This window comes from Phyllobates terribilis, unplaced genomic scaffold (assembly GCF_046119375.1).
Source record: "Phyllobates terribilis strain yellow unplaced genomic scaffold, ASM4611937v1 Scaffold_1__5_contigs__length_1240528914, whole genome shotgun sequence".
Taxonomy (NCBI): domain Eukaryota; kingdom Metazoa; phylum Chordata; class Amphibia; order Anura; family Dendrobatidae; genus Phyllobates; species Phyllobates terribilis.
Window position 1 is genome coordinate 8938395 of NW_027362761.1, and position 25382 is coordinate 8963776.

A 25382-nucleotide genomic window follows, 5' to 3' on the forward strand; every position below is an offset into this window, starting at 1 on the left:
GGATGCACAAGATATGGCAGACGGTGGTTGGCCCGGCCGGCTAGGCCGCATTGTAGCACACTGAGCTTCCCACTGCAACTTATGCTTCATGTCCATGTGCCGGTTCATGCATGAAGTACTCAAACTATGTATTTTTTGGCCTCTACTTAGCTTTTGCTGACAAATGTTACAGATAACACGAGTTGGGTCATCTTTATCGATCTGAAAAATGCCCAGGCTATGCAAGGCTTAGCACCCATGCGACCTGAAGAGCCACCACGACTTGTGGTGAGAGGCAGAGTTGTGTTTGAGGATGCAGTTGTTGACGTGCTTCCAGTACTACGTCTCTGTCCAGGAAGGCGCAACCTGACCTCGTCGTCACTAGCATCTTCCTCCACCTCCTCTGCTGACCTCATCTCTTGGCTGACTGTGGGTTGACAGTAAGTGGGATCTCCAACCTCATCATCATCACCCTGTGCGTTATCACACCCGTCGTCCTCAGAGCCAACCTGTTCCTGCCCTGACAAAAAACTAAAGTTGTCGCTCCAATCAGGTATTTGAGTCTCATCATCGTCTTCCTCATTGTCTCCACCAACAGGAGTTACAGTTTGGGAATGAGGGTCTACATTATGGTCAGAACCTTCTGCGTCTGGTCCTGGATCCGACTCATAAGGATTCTGGGCATCAGTGCAGATCATTTCCTCGTCTGGATTCACAGAAGCGCTGGAGTCGACCTCTGATTCCCAGGCTATAGTATGAGTAAACAACTCTGCAGACTCAACCATCTGTTCTACCTCATACTCAGACGGGCAGCTGGAGATTTGGGAGCTGTGAGGAAGCAAGTGCGATTGGGGTGACACCTTTGAGGACTGGAGTATTTGTGATGTTGAAGTTGATGTGGAGGAGAGCCCACTTAAAGGAGCACTTGATATCCGTTGAAGCACCTGCTGTTTTTGTGCCACATCTGGAATTTGTAGTGATTGGCGTGGCCGTAAGAAAGGGATCTTATCACATTGTCCGCTAAAAGAAGTAGACATTTTAGTTTGGCTGGAAGATGGTCTTTCTTCTGCAGATGTTACTGTTGCTTTAACACCTACCCCACGGACACAACCTTTTTTCCCCTTCCCAACACGCCTATTCCCCTTTCCACCAGCAGCAGGCCTTTTTCCACTCATTTTGGTGGTTAACTAATTCACAACTCTGGAGTTGTTTGCACAAAAAAACAATGGATGGGAACCGAGCAGAGCTGAGTGGCCAAACTGTGGTATTAGGCCAAAACTATTGGCTGGGTTAGATGGAGAAAAAAATTATATTCGATTTGCAACCTGATGGAGGTCAGTATAGATGGACTAATAGAGAAAGTCCCACACACTGCTAGCAGGCCAAATATTTTTTCAGAGCTAGATGCAGAAAAAAAATTATTTTTAATTTGCAACCTGATGGAGGTCAGTATAGATGGACTAATAGAACAAGTCCCACACACAGCTAGAAGCCCAAATATTTTTTCAGAGGTAGATGCAGATAAAAATTATTTTTAATTTGCAACCTGATGGAGGTCAGTATAGATGGACTAATAGAGAAAGTCCCACACACTGCTAGAAGGCCAAATATTTTTTCAGAGCTAGATGCAGATAAAAATTATTTTTAATTTGCAACCTGATGGAGGTCAGTATAGATGGACTAATAGAGAAAGTCCCACACACTGCTAGAAGGCCAACTATTTTTTCAGAGCTAGATGCAGAAAAAAATTATATTCAGTTTTCAACCTGATGGAGGTCTGTATAGATGGATTAATAGAACAAGTCCCACACACAGCTAGAAGCCCAATATTTTTTCAGAGGTAGATGCAGAAAAAAATATATTCAGTTTGCAACCTGATGGAGGTCTGTATAGATAGATTAATAGAACAAGTCCCACACACAGCTAGAAGCCCAATATTTTTTCAGAGGTAGATGCAGATAAAAATTATTTTTAATTTGCAACCTGATGGAGGTCAGTATAGATGGACTAATAGAGAAAGTCCCACACACTGCTAGAAGGCCAAATATTTTTTCAGATCTAGATGCAGATAAAAATTATTTTTAATTTGCAACCTGATGGAGGTCAGTATAGATGGACTAATAGAGAAAGTCCCACACACTGCTAGAAGGCCAAATATTTTTTCAGAGCTAGATGCAGAAAAAAATTATATTCAGTTTACAACCTGATGGAGGTCAGTATAGATGGACTAATAGAACAAGTCCCACACACTGCTAGAAGCCCAAATATTTTTTCAGAGCTAGATGCAGAAAAAAATTATATTCAATTTGCAACCTGATGGAGGTCAGTATAGATGGACTAATAGAATGATGCTATGCCCAAAAGATTTTACTTCACTAGGTGCAGTAAAAAAATTGGTATTCTATACACAGGTGGTATATCTTGCAACACAGATAGGCTACTCCACTGACTAACACACTCTGCAATAGGCCAAAAAGGATTAGCTTTGCTAGATTCAGCCAAATGCTGTGAAAAAAACTTGCACAGCACTGGCACAGACCTGCCTGGCAAAAACTGATAGGAACTGATGTAACCTAGTCCTGAAAAGGACTGCAATTACAATTAGTCTTTACTCCCACAATCTATCTATTTAAGAGCACAGACCTGCCTGATAAAAGTCGTAGGAAATGCTGTAACCTAGTCCTTAAAAGGACTGCAATCACAACTATTCCCTACTCCCAAACTATCTGTAGATTTGTGCGAAAATTGGCTTGAAATTAACAAGGTATAGCGCACACAGCAACAGCGGTGCCGTCTAACACGCAGCTGCAGCAGTGAGAAAATGGTGGCGACGAGGAAAATGGCTTGGTCTAATAGGGCAAGGACATGTGACATACACTGCCAATGACACATGCCCTTGCTTGTGTGAAAAACAGCAGTTCGCTCCGTATGTGCGCTGCTGATAGGCTGACAGACTGCACCTCCCCACTGCAAATGCGGGAAAGAGAAAAAAAAATGGAGATCTTCATTATTCCTGCAGAGATCCATCCCCTGCCCCTCCCCCCACCCCGCTGTACACTCAAACTGCGTATTAACATTAATTTTCATCATTACTGAGAAAAAATCCAGTTATGATTTTGGTGCACGAACAGTTATCGAACATAACCTCGAACAGCCGAATTTTTCTCAAATCATTCGTGTTCGCCGAACGGCTCGAACACCGCCCAAAACAGCTCGAATTTGAGATTGGCGAACAGTTCGAGTAGAACAACGCTCATCTCTAATCATGACAAGGCGGTAACGTTTTATCCCTAGTGAGGGACTTTTTCAAAGCAATGAGATATAGTGAAGTGGACATATATAGGGGTTCCAATTGAATAATAATATAACAATTCATACAAGAATTACATACGTAAATATAAAGTGCACTGTGCAAAGTGCAAATGTCATAGTCAAGTGCAAATGTTCATAGTCAATTTCATCTATAAAATGTTATCAATTTTAAAAGTGCATAACTCTACCTTAAACCTTAATGGCAATATATCTAATCAAGAGCAATTCGATATGTGACATGTGTAGTTCATATATAATTAATCAATTCCATGTGTGGACCATATATAATATTAATTTCATTAATGACTCACCCCACCATAATTCATACACTGTCATAGCCCACACCGCTGTCGGCGACCCGGAAGTCAAACAGCGTATGCGCTGGACTCCACTAAACCTAGAGTTAGGGTGTGTGCAGACGATCTGGAGCTGCTGTGGGTTTGACTCTGCGGACTTATGCCGCAACAAACCCGCAGTGGCCAGATGTTACAGCATAGTGGATGGGATTTGTACATATCACATGCCCACTATGCATCTCTGTGCACCTGCGGAAACTGACTTGCGGCGCGTCTTTCCAGTCCGCAGCATGTCAATTCCTCCTGCGAGTCCGCATGCAGACTTTCCCCATAGACCTAATCTCTATGTGGAAAGTCCGTAGGTTAAAAAAAATATATCTGTGCGCGGCTCCATCACAGAGTCGGGGGCCGCAGGCTGGAATGCTCGTCTGCACATACCCATAGAGAGCAGTTGAAGTCTACCAACTGCGCACGGGCTCCGGCAGAACGCCATGTTTATGAAGATTAATCATGCTCCGGACTTGCGCAGACTCTGTCATTTTCTATAACACGGAGCCCTTAAGCTAAGGGGCATATTTTCCCTGACCCTACGCAAACACCATGTACATCAAGCGATATTTGTATGGAGCAAATATTGAGCTATTAAAAAATATCAATTAGTGGTATTTATTTAAGGAGATAAAATACTCCAATTAAAAGCCTAAAAAGGACACAAAAAATATGACATAAAGACACTGTTCAATATGTTACACAGTGTATTGTCACATCATGTAACTATTGCTTATCACTTATATTAACCATTAATATAACAATTTAATTATTAAACAACTTATATACATGGTGTTGCTCAGGTGTCTTTCAATATTTCGGACGGTGGGGTGAGTCAGTTCTTCAAAAATGCACTTCTGTGAAATAGAGAAAAAATTAAAAATTAAGAAAAAAAAACACTAAAATATCTAATACTACAGAGAAGAAATAATCCATTGTAAAGGAGCCATCATATAAGCAATTTAGAGTCAATGTTAAGTCCATTGGGTTTTAAAGACTCTAATTTATAAATCCATTGCAGTTCTTTCTTTTTGAGTATTTCTTTTTATTCCCTCCCCTCCTGAGTGGTGGTACATGGTCAATTATGCTGAATTTAAGATATTTTTCCTTATGACTTAATTCTGTAAAATGTTTGGATACTGGAAGATCCATTTTTTTTCTTTCGTATTCTATAGCGATGATGATTCAACCTTGTTTTTAGGTCCCATGTTATTTCACCAACATATATTAGTTTGCAGGGACACTGTAGAACATAGATGACATAGTCTTTATCACATGTCATATAACTTTTTACACGGTAATTCTCTCCTTTTATCATATTATTACAATTTATGCAATCCAAACACGGGAAACATCCGGTCTACTTTCTGGCAGTTAATGTGCTCTCGGTTTTACTCTTCAATGATCCTATATCCGAGCAAATTAACTTCTCTTTCAGATTTTTTGCATGTCTATATGAAGAGAGGGGAAGGGAAGCAAATTCATCGACTTCTGGCAAACATCTCCCCAACATAGTCCAATGTTTTTTTAATAATGCCTGTTACAGCATTACTCTCCTCACTATATGTAGATATCATAAGAATTCTTTTGGTATTTCTCTTAGCTGTTGACTCTGGTAATTTCTACGCGTGAACTTATTTGTCAACTCATCAAAAGCTATTTGTATCTCATACTCCTTGCTGATTATTCTTTTAACCTGAGAAACTGACTATGGTATATGGAAGTGACTCAAAGTGAGGACTTTCAAATTTCAACAGATTGTTCCAATCTGTAGGTTTTGTATATAATTTTGTTGAAAAACCTACCCCATCGCGTTATACCATTATGTCCAAGAACTGGATCTCTGTAGTGGAATATACAAGGGTGAATTTAATATCACTATCTATCTCATTGAGTAATTTTTCAAAATCCAATACTTGAGTTTTAGTCAGAGGAGGAAGACGTCGTATATGTATCTCCACCACTTCAGTACATTGCTGAAGTGGGGGGACACATAGACAAGTCGTCCTCCAATGACTTTATAAGATTTGCATACGTCGGGGCCATATTAGCCCCCATTGCTGTACCACGTTTTTGAAAATAAAATGTATCTCCAAATAAAAAATAATTATTCCTAAGAACCAATTCAAGCATATCAAGAATAAATTTCTTGCAATCAATTGAGAACTTGGTTTCTCTCAATTTTCTCTTGATTGCCTCTAACCCTCTTTCATGCTCAATCGAGGTATATAATGACACAATATCAAAGGATGCAAGAACAACCTCCTCATCCTGGTCAACTGTTACCTCTCTTAATTTACATAAAAAATCAGCCGAATCCTGTATATAGGACAAAATACAATTAGAAAGGGGGCCCAAAATACGATTTAAAAAAATACCTATACGACTGAAGACTGAATCACTGCCCGAGTCTATTGGACGTCCCCGGTGGATCAATTAAGGAATTTTGTTTCTTCGGTAAAACGGATATGATCGGAGTAACCAAATTCTCAAAATATAAGTAGTCACATAAGTTGTCATCTATGATACCATTAAACTTAGTGTAGCATCTGTGTCCCTGCCTCCTGCCCGGTAGAGACGCCGTCTCCCTTACCGCCGCGGTCCTGCTCCGGCGTCTTCTGGCCTCCCTGCAGCTGCTGCTGGTGCACGCAGCTTTCCCGACTCTGTGCTTAGGGCGCGCGCTCCCTCCCTCTTAAAGGGGCCACGCGCATCGTCCTAAATAGTCCCCGGCCAATGGCCGGAGGACTTCCCCTATAAAAGGCACCTCCTCCAATATGGAGGTGCCCGTGCAAGGTTATAGCTTTGTGTGTTAATCTCTGCTTCAGCCCTCAAGTCCCTTTGTCTGCCTGACTACCAGCCCAGTCTGCCAGTCTACTCCTGACTATCCGTCCAGCCCAACAGTCTGCTTACAGCTCCGTCTGCCAGTCTGTCTATGGGCTTGGCCAGTCCGCTAATCCGGAGCCTTCACCTGCTACCTGTCTCCGCCAGCTAAGGACACTCTCCAGCCCGACAGTCTGCCTACGGTCAACCCGCCAGTCTGTCTATGGGCTAGGCTAGCCTGCCTACTTGGAGAACTTGCCTGTTACCTAAAGGCTCCTGCCTGTCACTTGCCATGACCATCTGACAGCCTACCTAGAGGTTCCTTCCTGTCACTTGCCATGACCACCTGACAGCCTACCTAGAGGCTCCTGCCTGTCACTTGCCGTGACCACCTGACAGCCTACCTAGAGGCTCCTGCCTGTCATCTGCCGTGACCACCTGACAGCCTACCTAGAGGCTCCTGCCCGTCACTTGCCATGCCTGCCTGACAACCTACCTAGAGGCTCCTTCCTGTCACTTGCCGTAACCACCTGACAGCCTACCTAGAGGCTCCTGCCTGTCACCTGCCGTGACCACCTGACAGCCTACCTAGAGGCTCCTGCCTGTCACTTGCCGTGACCACCTGACAGGCTACCTAGAGGCTCCTGCCTGTCACTTGCCGTGACCACCTGACAGGCTACCTAGAGGCTCCTGCCCGTCACTTGCCGTGCCTGCCTGACAGCCTACCTAGAGGCTCCTGCCCATCACTTGCCGTGCCTGCCTGACAGCCTACCTGGAGGCTCCTGCTTGTTACCAGCCATGTCTGTCAGTCTGTTTGTCCGGACCACCCGTCAGCCTGCTTGCCATGCTCATCTGCTGTACCGATCAGTCCTTGCCATCTGACCCGTGGGAGTCACCTGCTCTCTTACAAGGTCGTCCCCAGAGTAGCACCTGGTCCCTCTGCTCTGTCCCTCCCTGGTCACGGAGTCGATTGAGTCGCCGTAAGACCTTGGTCGGTCCGAGTTGATACTTAGTAACGCCCCTCTGGGCCCCTCCTTGCACCGCAGCACAGAGGTTCCACCATCCGGATCCGTAACACTTAGCCTCATCTAACAAATTCTTAATTTTTCTCAAAAGTTCGAACTTTGGGTCACCCCCAAGTAAACAATACACATTTTAATTTCTCAACTGTCTCTCAATCTTACTACTGTATTTAGAAGTGTCCATGACGACGAAGACAGCACCACCCTTGTAAGCAGACTTAATGGTGATGTTGTCGTCATGGACAAGAGCAGTCAAGGAAACAATTTCATCACTTAACCGCTGTTATAAAGGCCTCTATAACTGGAACATTCATATCAGGTAAAAAAAAAAGTGTCCACTGTAGTGCTCACCACTTTTGAGTATGGAAAAGTGACCGTGATGATGCGATTGAAGCAACTGGTCAGAACATTACCTCCCCTGATGAGTCAATCTGTGATGAAACGCGTCGGGAGTTTTGGGAAAAGGGACATACACACCCATGAATATCTGTGTTAACCAGTTTTTATATCTACAGAGTGGGTGAGACCATTCCTTTTTTCCAATGGTTAATGTACAGTCATGAATATGCACACAGTGACACCCATACCGTAATATTATATGTACTATGTGACACATGTTGATGTTGTCTCAGGGTATATCCCAGCGTCACAAGTTATATTCTGCTGCAATAAGACGGTTGATATCCCCTCCGCTTAAGTGTAGACATTATTTGTAGAGGGTTGTCTGTTAAACACAAATCAGTACCATCATATGAATAGCCTGAGAGAGAGCAGATTGTGTCACACTATTAATAGGGTGGGAGATATCCCGTCAGCAATTACTCACTGACTTACATGATTGAGGATTGTAGTATTAAATGCGTGCATACCATGAACTGTCAACAGCACACACTGATACCTTATGAGGAGTGGATATATATGTGCATAGTGGACTGTCACCACTTGTTGGGCATTGGGGGTTATATTGCACGTAGTGAGTTTTTTTTGCCGAATTTAATGTGTGCGAGCAGTTTGGGTTGGCTGCTCGGTTTACTAAGTGTACCATCACGCAATAAGGTTGCCCCACTTCACTGCTATTATTTTGCCTTGCTACATTTGTGTATGATTTTTGATATTCACATTTTAATAAAGTTCTGATTTAAAGTCGTTTATAATTGTTCCAAATCACTGCTGATATTTATTGATTATTATTGGGCATTCGATTTATCCCCTGTTTTACTTGTTTTATATATATAAAACACATATACACACACAGCACCCAGCATAAGAGAGTACACTCCCTGTATTATCAGTATTATATATATACAGAGCTTAGCGTAGGTGAGTACATCCCCTTATTATCAGTACATTATATATGCACCCCTTTGAGTGTACTGAAAATATATATATATATTATATATATTTATACACAGCGCTCAGCCTAAGTCAGTACATCCCATTCAGTACATTATATATACAGCGATCAGCGTAAGTGAGTACACCCCCGTATTATCAGTATATCTATAATCTAATCAGGGATGTGTCCTTCTGTCCGAAGCCTGCGCAGTCTGGCCGCAGCTAAAACTACAAAACGACACATCCACATCCCAGATAGGGATTAGGAGTGCAGCGCCGGAGATCGCAGTATGCGTCGGCACTGAACGTATAACTAGATGTCCTGAGCCATAAATACATATCTGTTTGGGCAAGAGGCCGGTGGAGGAGTGTGGCGCTGTTCGGGCCAGAGGCTGGGGGAGGCGTGTGGCGTCTGAATCGGCACCTGCGCATAGTGCGATATCCCACTACATTTTAGGGAACACAAATTTGCACAGTGTTTTCAACAAAATGGCGCCAGACAGCGCGGTATGCGCATGCACGTACTACGACGCAATTTTGTTGAATACACTGCACATTTGTCTTCAATAAAATGGTGCTGGATATTGTGGCATGTGCAGGTGATGATATCGACACCATTTTAGTAAAATAAAACAAACAACGCACTGCAGGGGAGCGATGGAAAGGTGAGTAGGAGTGTTTTTTTTTATTTATTGATGGATGGATGGAGGAGCATATACCAGGATGGGGTAGCACATAACTGGATGGGGGACCAGGATTGGGAAGCATGGATCAGCATGGGGGATCAGGATTGGGAAGCATGGATCAGCATGGGGGACTAGGATGAAGGAGCACATAACAGAGTGGGGGGGGGGCGTATACCTGGATGGGGGCGCAAATACCAGGATGGGGGAGCATATACCAGGATAGGGGAGCAGAATGGGGGAACGCATACCAGGATAGGGGACCAGGATTAGTGAGCATATACCAGGATAGGGGACCAAGATGGGGGAGCATATAACAGGATGGGGGACCAGGATGGGGGAGCATATACAAAGATGGAGGACCAGGACAAAAGGCAAATTAATTATTTAAAAATTATACAATGTGATTTTCTGTTTTTTATTTTTAGATTCTGTCTCTCACAGTTAAAGTGTACCTACGATAAAACTTACAGACCTCACCATTCTTTGTAGGTGGGAAAACTTGCAAAATCGGCAGTGTATCAAATACTTATTTTCCCCACTGTATACAATGTGTGGTCAGAGAGGTATAACTATTATTTTTGATACTTCATATGACTGCAAATAAGCATTCTTTATACAAGGTAACCAATGGATGAAAACGACTGCTGATCATCTACATAGAAGCTGATCTACGGTCATTTAATAACTTGTTTAGGTAGGCCAACCTCACTTCCATGTGCACAGAATGGTCAGTAATACAGGTTTGAACATTATGTTTATTATTCATAAAAAGTAGTTTTATTATTATTTCACTCACCTTATTAAATCTAGCAAAGCATCTGCAGAACTTAGAACAGGCCGTCCACCAACATGATTTTCTTTTTGTGCTGCAGCACCAGGATGAATGGAAACCACCAATATGATGCCAACTGCAACAGCCAAAAATGTTGTCCATAAATAATATGTGATGGTTATGAGGCCCATTCTTCCGCAAACTTTTGAATCCATTGTTGCTAGTCCAGACATTAAACTGAAAGATGAAAAAAAAAATTTTAATAATAATTTTCATTGTCACATCCATTATTTTCTCTATATTACTTTACACCAATTTACAGTGAACCACTTGTCACCAGTTTCTTATATTGTGGAAGTTCCCCAATAAAAATAATATATTTTTTAATAGAGATCAGATTTATTAGTCATGAGAATTCAAATTTGGAAGCCGTATGCAAATCAGGCTGGATGTGCACTGGGGGAGTCCTTTAATAAAAGTTGTACTTTAACCGCTTCACCCCCCAGCCAGTTTTCACCTGCCTGACCAGGCCAATTTTTTAAATTCTAACCAGAGTCACTTTATGAGGTTATAACTCTGGAACCAGTAGTGTAGCTACCAGAGGGGCAAAGGGTGCGGCCGCCCTGGGCCACGTGCTCTGAGGGGCCCACCCGGAGCTACGCTACTTTTAACTGTATCTGCCTGCGCCAATACAGTTATCGGCGCAATGGGGCCTGTAAGCTGAGGCCCCTCCCTCCCACAAGTTCAACTGTATTGGCATCTGCCGATACAGTTAAAAGCGATGGAGGATGGAGTGTGAGCTGACGCTTCTTCCCCCATCATTGTTCCTTGGTGTCTTGACGTCTCAGCGCGACATGGCATCCTCTATACTGAGATGTGCGACTCTTAGAACACAAGCTGCAGCCACCAGATCAGCAGGGAACGAGCAGGAGAGGTGAGTATTGCATTTTTTTTTTAAACATTGTGGTGGCCATTAAACTGTATTGAGGACTATGGGATGCATTATACTGAATGAGCAATGGGTGTGTATTATACTATATGGGGGTGCATTATACTATATGGGCGATTGAGGTGCATTATACTGAATGGGCTATGGGGTGCATTATACTATATGGGGTGCATTATACTGAATGGGCTATGGGGATCCATTATACTGAATGGGCTATGGGGGTGCATTGTATTGAATGGGCTATTGGGGTGCATTATACTGAATGGGCTATGGGGGTGTATTATACTATATGGGGGTGCATTATACTAAATGGGTTAGGGGGTGCATTATACTGAATGGAGGTGCATTATACGGAATGTGCGATGGGGTGAATTATACTATATGAGGATGCATTATACTGTATGGCCTATGGGGTGAATTATACTGAATGGGCTATTGGGGTGCAATATACTGAATGGGCTATGGGGGTGCATTATACTGTATGGGCTATGGGGTGCATTATACTGTATGGGGGTGAATTACACTGAATGTCCTATAGGGTTGCATTATACTATATGGGGGTGCATTATATGGAATGGGCAATGGGGGTGCATTATACTGTATGGGCTATGGGGGTGCATTGTACTATATGAGGGTGCATTATACGGAATGGGCAATGGGGTGCATTATACTATATGGGGTTGCATTATACGGAATAGGTAATGGGGATGCATTATACTGTATGGGCTATGGGGGTGCATTACACTGAATGGGCTATAGGGGTACATTACACTCTATGGGGGTGCATTATACTGAATAGGCTATGGGGGTGCATTATACTATAAGGAGTTTGCATGTTCTCCCCGTGTTTGCGTGGGTTTCCTCTGGGTTGTCCAGTTCCCTCCCACACTACAAAGACATACTGATAGGGAATGAAAATTGTGAGCCCCAATGGGGACAGTGCCCATAAAGTGAGTAAGCCCATTAGCTCATTAGCCCAAAGGATGTTGACACATCCATTCCTACAAAAGAGGTGTTGGCAAATGAGAATGATATTCTAACCAATGAGAGAGAAAACTCCCCAGAAACATCAGATACGGAATTGGATCTCTCATTCCTTTTGGTACATGAATGCAGTCCTGGGGTCCTTGACAGCACCATTTTTATCTGATGCACTTGAACAATCGATTGGTTCAGGGTCCTCAGCCACTGCTTCTGCCAATGGTGTGAATCCTGCCCGCTGTGCACATTCTTCCATTAAACACAAGATCAACATACAACCTACTAACAAAACATTGGGTAATTTGGAGGCCAGAACACCACAGGTCAAACAAAGCACAATCATTTTAGATTGGAAGGGAGCTCCCTTATCAACAGGAGCTTGCTGCCAAATGCTAGCCTGGGGGGCAAGCACAAAGCAGTGGCCCATGATTAGCAACCTATGCTTATGAGCTCTGATTCATTTAAGTGGTGGTCCGAAAGTAAATTTTATTTTACTCCTAAATCTCTAGCTATTTAACCCCTTAGTGACGGAGCCAATTATGTCTTTAATGACCAATCCTATTTTTACAATTCTGACCACTGTCACTTTATGAGGTAATTATTCTGGAACGCTTCAACGGATCCCCCTGATTCTGAGAATGTTTTTTCGTGACATATTGTACTTCATGATGGTTGTAAAATTTCTTCGATATCACTTGCGTTTATTTGTGAAAAAAATGGAAATTTGGCAAAAATTTAGAAAATTTAGCAATTGTCAAACTTTGAATTCTTATGCCCTTAAATCACAGTTAGGTCACACAAAACAGTTAATAAATAATATTTCCCATACGTCTACTTTACATCAGCACAATTTTTGAAATTACATTTTTTTTGTTAGGGAGCTATAAGGGTTAAAAGTTGACCAGTGATTTCTCATTTTTCCAACAAAATTTACAAAACCATTTTTTTAAGGACCACATCACATTTGTAGTGACTTTGAGAGGTCTTTATGACAGAAAATACCCCAAAGTGACACCATTATAAAAACTGCACCCCTCAAGGTGCTCAAAACCACATTCAAGAAGTTTATTAACCCTTCAGGTGCTTCACAGGAACTGAAGCAACATCAAAGGAAACAATGAATGTTTAACTTCTTTTCACAAAATGTTTACTTCAGACCCAAATTTTTTTCATTTTCACAAGGGTAACAAGAGAAAATAGACCACAAAATTTGTTGTGCAATTTATCCTGAGTATGCCAATACCCCATATGTGCTGTAAATCCACTGTTTGGGCGCATGGCAGAGCTTGGAAGGGAAGGAGCACCGTTTGACTTTTTGAACGCAAAATGGACTGTAATCGTGAACGGACGCCATGTTGCATTTGGAGAGCCCCTGATATGCCTAAACAGTGGAAACCCCCCCACAAGTGACCCCATTTTGGAAACTAGACCCCTCAAGAAACTGATCTAGATGTGAGGTGAGCACATTGAACCGCCAGGTACTTTACAGACGTTTATAACTTAGAGCCGTGAAAATAAAAAATCTAATTTTTTTCCACAAAAGCACATTTTTTTTTAATTTTCACAAGGGTAGCAGGAGAAAATGGGCCCCTAAATTTGTTGTACAATTGCTCCTTAGTACGAAGATACCCCATATGTAGGGGAAAACTATTGTTTGGGCGCACGGCAGGGCTTGGAAAGGAAGGAGTGACGCTTGGAATGCAGACTTTGATGGAGTGGTCTGCGGGCGTCATGTCGCGTTTGGAGAGCCCCTGATGTGCCTAAACAGTGAAAAAACCCAACAAGTTACACAGGGCCGCCATAATGCCCATATTACTGTATGGGGCCCGGTGACAAGAAGCAAAAAGGGGGGGCCCGGCCAGTCCAGGCCCTAAGCCCACAGTTCCCCCTCTCTTTGCTTCTGCTTACCCGGCCTCTTAGAGACAACAGTTTGGTGCATGATGCACCCGGTGGACGGAAATGAGTGCTGTACCTTTAATCTGCAGCCGGCTGCATCATGGTGCTGACGCCGGTCATGTGACACGCTGCACACTCATCTTCAATCCAAAGAAGAGCAGCGTGCGTGCCACATGTGTTGCGGGGACGGCGGCGGGCGGTCAGGCAAGGCATTGTGTGTATGTGTTGCGCTGTGCTGCTGAGGGGAAGCTGATGAGGGGACGCTGGTGAGGGAGAGGAGGCTGCTGAGGGGACGCTGGTGAGGGAGAGGAAGCTGCTGAGGGGACGCTGGTGAGGGAGAGGAGCATTTGGCCAAAATAACTGCTGCTGGCTATGTATGTGATCTGGTGTTCGATGGGAATTGTTAATGTGTGATTGGTGAGGACGTGGTGCAGAAGTGAAGAGTGGGTGGTGGGACTATGGAAGGTCCAAGGGGTGGAGGCGGAGCTGGGGTGGAACCCGGGCAAAGTCTCAAGGGGGCCCCGAAATTCCTAGTGGCAGCCCTGAAGTTACCCCATTTTGGAAACTACACCCCTCAAGGATTTTATTCAGGGGTATAGTGAACATTTTGAACCCACAGGTACTACACAGAATTTGATAATAAAAGTCGTCATACTGAAAAGTTTCATTTTTTTCATAAAAATGTAGTTTTAGCCCCAAATCAGAAATTTTTACAACGGATAATAGGAGAAAACGGTCCCCATAATTTATGATAATTCTCCTGAACACAATGATGCCCCATATGTTGTCACAAATTACTGTTAGGCCACACGTCAGGGCTGAGAAGGAAGGAGCACTATTTGGCTTTTGGAGCATAGATTTTGGTAGAATAGTTTGTGGGCGACATTTGTGGATCATTCCAATTTTTTGGGAGGCAGAATGAACAAATAGACAGTAGTACAAGAATAGTTCTTTTTTTTTTTTGTGCTGTTCGCTGTGCGGTATAAGTGATAATGTGGATTTATTCTTTGGGTAGGTGTGATTACAGCGATACCTGATTTATATCAGGGTTTTTTTAGGTTTTGCGGCAATCACACAGTAAAAATGCTTATTTATAAAAAGTAGTTTTTATCATTGCTATATTCCGATACCTGTAACTTTTTTATTTTTTTGGTGAACACAGCTGTATGAGGGCTTACTTTTTGCGGGACGAGTTGCAGATTTTTTTGGTACCATTTTGGGGCACATAGTGATTTTTGATTGTTTTTTATTCAGATTTTTTAGACCCAAATGAACGAAAACCAGCAATTCAGTTATTGTTTTTACTTTTTATTTTTGGTGCCGTTCACCGTGTGGTAAAAGTGATAAGACCGATTTGTTCGTCGGGTCGGTACGATTACAGTGATACCAAATTTATATATTTTTTTTATGCTTTACTATTTTTACATACTAAAAACAGTATTTTACAAAAAAGAATTTGATTTTGCATCGTCATATTCTGAAAGCTCTAACTTTTTGATTTTTTTGCCGAATGAGCCATATTATGGCTTGTTTCTTTCGGGACAGTTTGGCGTTTTTATTTCTTCAATTATTTTTACATACACACATGGTCAAAATTGTTGGTACCCCTCGTTTAATGAAAGAAAAACCCATAATGGTCACAGAAATAACTTGAATCTGACAAAAGTAATAATAAATTAATGAAATTACAATGAACAAATGAAAGTCAGACATTGCTTTTCTGCTTCCACAGAATTTAAAAAAAAATTATATTCATGAAATAAGCCTGGACAGAAATGATGATACCCTTGAAAATAATGTGACAAAAGGGACATGTCAAATCAAGTTGTGTCCACTAATTAGCATCACAGGTGTCTACAATCTTGTAATCAGTCAGTGGGCCTGTATATAGGGCTACATATACCCACTGTGCTGTTGGTGACATGGTGTATACCACTCTCAACATGGACCAGAGTAAGCAATGGAGAGAGTTGTCTCAGGAGATTAGAAAGAAAATTACAGACAAAGCATGTTAAAGGTTAAGGTTATAAGACCATCTCCAAGCAGCTTGATGTTCCTGTGACTACAGTTGCACATATTATTCAGAAATTTAAGATCCATGGAACTGTAGCCAACCTCCCTGGACGTGGCCGCAGGAGGAAAATTGATGATAAATCAAAGAGACGGATAATACGAATGGTAACAAAAGAGCCCAGGATAACTTCTAAAGAGATTAAAGGTGAACTTCAAGCTCAAGGAACATCAGTGTCAGATCGCACCATCCTTCGTTGTTTGATCCAAAGTGGATTTCATGGGAGACGACCAAGGAGAACACCATTGTTGAAAAAAAATCATAACAAAGCCAGACTGGAATTTGCCAAACTACATGTTGACAAGCCACAAAGCTTCTGGGAGAAAGTCCTATATACAGATGAGACAAAAATGGAAGTTTTTGGCAAGGCACATCAGCTCTATGTTCACAGACGGAAAAATTAAGAATATCAAGAAAAGAACACTGTCCCTACTGTGAAACATGGAGGAGGCTCTGTTATGTTCTGGGGCTGCTTTGCTGCATCTGGCAGAGTGTGTCTTCAATCTGTGCAGGGTACAATGAAATCTCAAGACTATCAAGGGATGCTAGAGAGAAATGTGCTGCCCAGTGTCAGAAAGCTTGGTATCAGTCTCAGGTCCTGGGTCTTGCAATAGGATAATGACCCAAACACACAGCTAAAAACACCCAAGAATGGCTAAGAGGAAAACATTGGACTATTCTGAAGTGCCCTTCTATGAACCCTGACCTAAATCCTATTGAGAATCTATGGAAAGAGCTGAAACATGCGGTCTGGAAAAGGCAACCGTCAAACACGAGACAACTGGAGCAGTTTGCTCATGAGGAGTGGGCCAAAATACCTGTTGAGAGGTGCAGCAGTCTCATTGACAGTTACAGGAATCGTTTGATTGCAGTGATTGCCTCAAAAGGTTGTTCAACAAAATATTAAGTTAAGAGTACCATCATTTCTGTCCAGGCCTATTTCATGAGTTTAATTTTTTTTTAAATTCTGTGGAAGCAGGGCTGAAAAGCAATGCCTGACTCTGTCTGTGAGACCCAGCTTATAGCAGGATCTCACAGGCCACTTTACCCTGGGATCATAACATGATCTCAGGGTACCATGGTAACCATCGGGATCCGCAATTCTCATCGCAGGGGTCCGATGGTTACAAAGGTGGTCTTGTGATCCCCTTGAAACCACTTAAATAGCGCTGTCACAATTGACAGCGGTATTTAAGGGGTTAATCAGTGTCGAAACCAGCTGGGGTCGATAATGCAGGGTGTCAGCTGCCAGAATCGCAGGCCAGGCGACTCTATTCGTATATTCCTCAGCGCCGTTAAAGAGCAGCGCTGAAGCATAAGTACCCTTAACTGCCGCCGTAAAAATGCGTTACAGCGATCGTTAAGGGGTTAACGTCATAATTTGGGCTTTTTTTCAAATATACTATCCTTATATTCCCTATCCTTCCCTCACTACTCTAAAGGGTTTTGTTGGGACACTCAAACAAATCGTCATCAGGGGGCAGATGCTGCGGTCACTGCCACAGCCTTTGCCCCCTCCCTGAAACAAAGAGTCATCAGTGACCTCCATTTCAGGGGCTGGGCCCTGCTCTACTGGGCATGTGCCAGTTGTCAATTTTGACGGATGCTCAGTAGATTCTTGTCACTGTGCACTGTTCTTCTGAGTGACAGTGACAATGCGCTCTCTCACCGGCTCTGGTGACAAGCCGGCAACAGAGCGCACTGTCATTGTAAGTAAAGAATGAGCGAGCAGAGACCAGGGCCACCCCCACAAGTGACATCAAATAAGAGATTTGCATGCCTCCAGTCTAGCAGCCAGGTATCAATGAACTGAATGCGAGACCCACATATCGATATGCTCATCTCTAGTTATATCCTTTCTTTGTAGTAGACTTGAATACATTTAAAAATGTGGTGCAAATTTTGTTTAAAGTCATGTGCACATGTTGCATGTTTAATTTTTTTCAGCACAAATTTTGCACCGAAAATATGCTGCATTTTGCTGTCCCCGCAAAGTGAATGCACACTTCGCTTATTTTTGCCTAGCAGCTTTGCAGCAGATTCAAATATGCAGCATGTCAATTCTTGCTTTTTTCTTTTTTTTCTCCAACAAATTTTAAGAATGATTGTAAGAATCAGCTGACATGTGCTCGGTTCAGTGAGGGCTCAGCGCAGCAGCCCTCACTGAACCGGGGGTGATGGCACAAGGCGTACTAATACGCCCTATGTCGTAAAGGGGTTTAAAGAGTAAAATATGGTTATAAGGCTTGGGAAGATTTTTCTTTTTTCTAGTTAAATTTAGTAAATTATTTCTTACGGTAAAAGAGTGGAAATTAACGATAATATCTCTAGGGACGTCCCTGGGTAAGAAATCAGGTTTTGGGATTTTGTAGGCATTAGTAACGATCATCTCGTCAGAGAGATCTGGAAGCAGAGCAGTAGTCATTTCCGTAATGTAAGCCTCTAGATTTGAAGGAGAAATTGCTTCAGGTATTCCTCTACTTTTTAAATTATTTTTTTCTGGCCTTGTCTTCAAAAATAGCTTGTTGTTGTTTAATAAGAATTATTTCTTTATGAAGAACTGAACTTGACAAAACCTCTTTGTGTTTTTTCATGCTAACTATAGTGTTTTCTGTTGTGTCAATTCTATTTTGGACAGACTTAGTTTCAGACATTAGTTCTGTTGTCTGTGGAATTATGGCTTGCTGTATAGATGAAATCAGATAATTAATTGATTGTTTTATAAATAGTTTTGTAGCTGGTTTATTGTTGTCTGAGGTGTCTGATAACGAGTCGTTTATATTATTAAAAAGTAAACAATGGTGCAGCGGTCTCAGGGAGCGCCAAAGGAATACTGGACAATTTAATAGATGGCAACCGACTTATATTCTTCCTCCAATACCACTGCCACAACGTGTTTCAACGGTCTAAGCCGTCTTCATCAGGTGACCCCACCTGATGAAGACGGCTTAGACCGTTGAAATGCGTTGTGGCAGTGGTATTGGAGGAAGAATAAAAGTCGGTTGCCATCTATTAAATTGTCCAGTATTCCTTTGGCGTTCCCTGAGACCGCTGCACCATTGTTTACTTGTGAAATATCTCCATATGGAGCCAAAGCGGCAGGAGCAGCCTGGTCTATTTGGATGTTTGAGGACCTGCGGTTAACCAGCCACCGGGTTAAACTACTGAGGACCTGCGGTGACGTGGTATCTGGTCCAGCAGGATCGTGTGACCACTTGAGGAGCACGGAGTTGCGAGGCAAACACCGACAGAACGGTACTACAAATAGAGGTGACCCGGAGCCTCATTAATCACACGCTTAATCTTGGTTGTGTAGACGTACACAACCATCACAGGTGAGTGCACTGGCACTTTTTAAATTAATTAAATAGCCCTGTGAGTCTACACATGCGCCCTTTCTTTTCTTTTCACATTTATATTATTAAGGGAGCCACTTGAGCAGTTTTTAATTTTGGTATCTAAGAGGGTATGTTGGAAAGAGTATTCTCCATTGCGAATAGGCAAGCTTTAAAGGATGATTCAATTGAATCACAAAGCTCTTTAACAAAGAGCTTAGATGGAGGTTCATCTTTAGCATTAATATCACAAAATGGTATCTTGTGAATAAGATTGTCATTAATTTCCACGGGATTAATTTGTGTGTTTACTAATGATGCCTCTGAGTCAAATTGACATGCCCATACCCCTTAGTATCATCATCTGATGAAGAAGTATTTACTACATGATCTCCATCTGAGCTATGAAAAGATCCAATTGAAGGCTGGGGTGATGATGTCCCTATCGAATAACCACCTATATCAGAGTCCTCCCCATCAGATTCATCTGTCTGACACCAATCTGCAGAGTGAATATCTGAGTTATACTCATTGTTATAGTCAGCATTATGATCTATATATATTGAGTCTGAAAGTCCTACTCCCTCACAAATAACAGCCCCTCCAATATTATTTTCTTACAAATTTTGTATGCCATTATCAGCATATACATCGCTACTCTCAACACCCCGCATTGTCCCCATGGCTGCCAAGTCGGAGCTCTGCAGAAACACAGCCGCTCTCATTCCCCAGCAAACCACGCCCCCAATTCTTGCTTTTTTTTACCCATACTAATGAGTGGGGAAAAATATGCAACAAAAATGCATGGCAAAAACAAGGCATAAACAAGTCTATTTCATGCAGCGTTTTCCCTACCAACACATCAGGATTTGCAACAGAATTTTCTGCAGCAAATTCTGGACAAGTGTACATAATGTGTGCATATACCCTTAGGCAGTGTCGGACTAGGGAGTCTATGCAAATACCTGTTAGCCGTTATCCCTGTTATAGTGGAGTGTCGACTGTAAATCACAGGCGGCTCCGGCACATCTACTGTGCACATGCTATAACTGGGATGTATAATTACGGTAGTTTGCATTAAAGGGGTTTTTTGGTTAAAACAAGTTATCACCGATCCATGGGCTCCAGAGGATAGGTGATAACTTATTGATCGTTTGGGTCTGAACATTGGAAAATGCACCTATCGGAAGAATGGGGAAGTTTTATCCCTGATAGGACACTTATCCCCATTTTGAAATGCAGCGGCAGGTGAGACGTCTGACCGTAGCCTCATTCATTCTCTTTGGGGCTTCCAGAAAAAAAACAAGAACAGCCACTGAGGGAATGAATGGATCAGTGGCCAAGTCACACATGAGCTCCAGTCTAATGGGGATAAAAGTTCCACATTCTAGCAATCGGTGCAGGTCCCAGCATTCAGACCCCCACTAATCAATAATTTATCACTTATCCTGTGGAGAGGTGATCACTTTTTTCCCCGGAGAACCCCTGTAAGTGCATCTTGTTCCAAGTATTTAATCACTAATGGAAATAAAGAATCTTCTCCTAATTAATATCAGAGAGAACAAATGTCTACCATACACAACAAAATCCACTATACCAACACCAATAATACCACATACAAGGGAGAAATACCGCCACACTGTGACAAGACAAGATATTACCAGCATATAGCGACCAAATAATTCCACATACAAGGGAGAAATACTGTCACATCATGACCAGTTCCGCATATTACCACCACATAGTGACCGAATAATACTACATACAAGGGACAAATACCGCCACACCGTGACCAGACCAGCTATTACCAGCATATAGCGACCAAATAATTCCACATACAAGGGATAAATACTATCACATCATGACCAGACCACATATTACCACCACATAGTGACCGAATAATACCACATAAAGTAACATAGTAACATAGTTTTTAAGGTTGAAGGAAGACTAAGTTCATCTAGTTCAACCCATAGCCTAACTTGTTGATCCAGAGGAAGGCAAAAAAAAAACATGTGGCAAACACTAAGCTCCACATTGGGGAAAAAATTCCTTCCCGACTCCATACGACAATCAGACTAGTTCCCTGGATCAACGCCCTATCAAGGAATCTAGTATTTATAACCTGTAATATTATACTTTTCAAGAAAGGCATCCATGCCCTTCTTAAATTTTAACAGTGAATCACTCATTACAACATCATGCGGCAGAGAGTTCCATAGTCTCACTGCTCTTACAGTAAAGAATCCGTCTGTGATTATGATTAAACCTTCTTTCCTCCAGACGTAGAAGATGCCCCCTTGTCCCCGTCTCAGGCCTCAGAGTAAAGAGATCAGTAGAAAGGTCTTTGTACTGTCCCCTCATATACTTGTACATAGTAATAAGATCACCCCTAAGCCTTCGTTTTTCCAAACTAAATAACCCCAAGTGTAATAACCTGTCTAGGTATTGCAGACCCCCCAGTCCTCTAATAACCTTGGTCGCTCTTCTCTGCACCCGCTCTAGTTCAGCTATGTCTTTCTTATACACCGGAGACCAGAACTGTACACAGTATTCTAAGTGTGGTCGCACTAGTGACTTGTATAGAGGTAAAATTATGTTCGCCTCATGAGCATCTATGCCTCTTTTAATGCATCCCATTATTTTATTTGCCTTTGCAGCAGCTGCCTGACACTGGCCACCAAACGTGAGCTTGTCGTCCACCAATGCACCCAGGTCTTTTTCAGTGACAGTTTTGCCCAGTGTTTTACAATTAAGCATATAATTATACATTTTATTTCCTCTGCCCAAGTGCATTACCTTACATTTATCCCCATTAAAGCTCATTTGCCATTTATCAGCCCAAGCTTCTAGTTTACATAGATCCTCCTGTAATATAAAATTGTCCTCCTCTGTATTGATTACCCTGCAGAGTTTAGTGTCATCTGCAAATATTGAAAAAAAGAAGCGGGCCCAATACTGACCCCTGTGGTACCCCACTGTTAACTGTGACCCAGTCTGAGTGTGTTCCGTTAATAACCACCCTTTGTTTCCTATCATTGAGCCAGTTCTTAACCCACATACATATATTTTCCCCTATCCCCATTGTTCTCATTTTATGTATCAACCTTTTGTGTGGAACCGTATCAAAAGCTTTTGAAAAGTCCATATACACAACATCCACTGCATTTCCTTGGTCCAGTCCGGAACTTACCTCCTCATAAAAGCTGATCAGATTAGTTTGACAGGAACGGTCCCTCATAAACCCATGTTGATATTGGGTCATGAGGTTATTTTTCTTCAGATACTCTAGTATAGCATCTCTTAGGAAACCCTCCAGGATTTTACCCACAGTAGAGATTAAGCTTACTGTCCTATAATTTCCAAGTTTGGTTTTTGTCCCCTTTTTGAATATTGGCACCACATTTGCTATATGCCAGTCCTGTGGTACAGACCCTGTTATTATGGAATCTTGAAAGATTAAAAATAATGGTCTATCTATGACGTTACTTAATTCCTGCAGTACTCGCGGGTGTATCCCATCCGGGCCCGGGGATTTGTCAACTTTAGTGATTTTTAGACTCCACTGTACTTCCTGCTGGGTTAAGCAAGTGACATTTAATGGAGAATTTTTGTGATCACTGATCATGTTTTCTGTCATGCGATTTTCTTGTGTAAATACTGTTGAAAAAAAAATCATTTAGCATATTGCCATAGATAATCTATGGGGTATTGTCAAGAGGAAGATGAGAGACACCAGACCCAACAATGCAGATGAGCTGAAGGCTGCTATCAAAGCAACCTGGGCTTCCATTACATATCAGCAGTGCCCAGTGCTGATCACCTCCATGCCACGCCGCATTGATGCAGTAATTGATGCAAAAGGACCCCAACAAATTATTGAGTGCATTTACTGAACATTTATTTCAGTAGGCCAACATTTAGAATTTTCAAAAACATTTTTCAAGCTGTTGTTATAAAGTATTCTAATTTACTGTGATAATGACTTTTATGTTTTCATTGGCTGTAAGCCATAATCATCAACATTAACAAAAATAAACACTTGAAATAGATCACTGTTTGTAATGACTCTATATAATCTATGAGTTTCACTTCTTGTAATGAAGAACTGAAATAAATTAACTTTTTGATGATATTCTAATTTTGTGAGAAGCACCTATATATCCATTATTGTCATATCTCCCCCCACCTCCATTATTGCTCTCTCCACCTCCATCATTGCTCTCCCCCACCTCCATCATGGTCTCCCCCACCTCCATCATGATTGTTATCTCCCCCATCCCCATTATTATCTCCTCCACCTCTCCTCATTGTCATGGACCTGTACCCATTGTATTTGTTTTTTTACTAACAAAAAAAAATAACACTTACCTCTCTGCCCGTTCTCCCGCATCATCGTCATTATCGGCAACTTTCTCCCTGACACAGGCCCCAACTGCATGCTGATGTCATCAAGCCACGCGTGCCTGTGTCAGAGAGAAAGCGCCGGGCAGGAAGCAGAGGACGAATCCCTGCTGCTTCGCAGCCACTTTATTCCAGTCACCAGCAGAGCAGCAGGGATCGCTCCCTGCCCACCGCACATGATGAGGGAAATCTGGCCATGGGTCCCCCGGAGCCTCGGGCTCCGAGAAACAGGCCAGATTGCCCTCATTATTAGCTGCCCTGTAATGGCCCACCTGTACCTCCGGGCCCCGATGCAGCTGCACCAGCGATATGTCCTCCCCTGCGTCAGCCACTGGCCACTGATAGGTCAGCGACCATGTTAACTATTGTGGTGCAGACTTTCTGCACCGCAATACATTGCAAGTGAATGTGTGTCCTCGGAAACCAGACAGCCCCTTGTCGGTCTTGCTTGGGGGCCCGACGAGGACCCGGGCCCCCCGGAGAATTATCCAGTGTCCTGGTGCCCCAGTCCGACACTGACCTTAGGTTAAGTATTTGCTGCAGACATTTCTGCACCAAAAACATGTCCATTGGCAGGAAAAAATGCAGTTTTTTTATGCGTTTTTTCCCCACTCGTTGGAATGGGTGAAAAACACTGTCAAAAAGGACATGCAGCAGATTTGAAACTACTTCAAATCTGCAAATAAAAAAAAAAAAAGCGGCATATGCATGAGGTCTCAGAAACCTGATTTACTTTGCTGATACTGTAAAATGCTGCGTTTTCTTGCTGCAAAAATGTGGAGAAAACACAGCACAAACGCGATGTGTGCTCATACCTTAAGGTGGTTGTCCTTGTTACAATCTAAGCATCAGCCAAAAAAAAAAAACGTTAAAAAAAAAACACAGAAAAGGAATTGAAAGGTAGCGCGCTGTAGAGCCATACACTGTAGTAGTCAGTGGTACCTAGGCTTATGTATGACTGTCACGCAAGGTGTGGAAAAGACTAAGTGCAACACAAAGGGAAGAGGGAAGGGAGCCCATACTCTAGGGAAAGGGGGAGTGGAGACCTCCTAGGCTGACCTGATATCACCCTGTCTCCCCTACTGTCCCTATATTGATTCTTCACCAATCGCCGCACAGGAACCTACCCCTGTATTTCCCTAGCGCTTGGCCCTGGATAGGGAAGGGGGGATGAGCACTAGTCGATCACCACTAACACTTAAAGACAACAAGGTAGATAGACACAGGGGAAAAACAACTTTGCTTGAGCCGACTTCAGAGAGATAACACATACGTCGTCTTAGCACCAGAGAGGAAGTAAACAGACTGCACTCGCTCCAAGTTTTCACAAGGGAACATGTGAATATCACCAGCACCAACCTGCAGCAAAGTGAAACTATTTAAACACCCAGGCAAGATTGCCATTTAGAGCAGGAGGGAGGTAGCCACTGGGTCCTAGTGTGAAACAGCTAAGAAGGTGTCTGTAATGCCAAACAA

The 25382-nt window shown here is 42.6% G+C and overlaps 1 protein-coding gene across 1 annotated transcript in view; it reads right to left on the minus strand.

Annotated features, from left to right (window-relative positions):
- Positions 1–25382, minus strand: part of LOC141166626 (excitatory amino acid transporter 5-like) — a 926734-nt gene that overhangs the window by 652779 nt on the left and 248573 nt on the right. The window contains exon 3 of the mRNA XM_073653531.1: positions 10295–10507. Coding sequence (XP_073509632.1) covers positions 10295–10507 — 213 coding nt within the window. The remainder of the gene's footprint in view (positions 1–10294; positions 10508–25382) is intronic.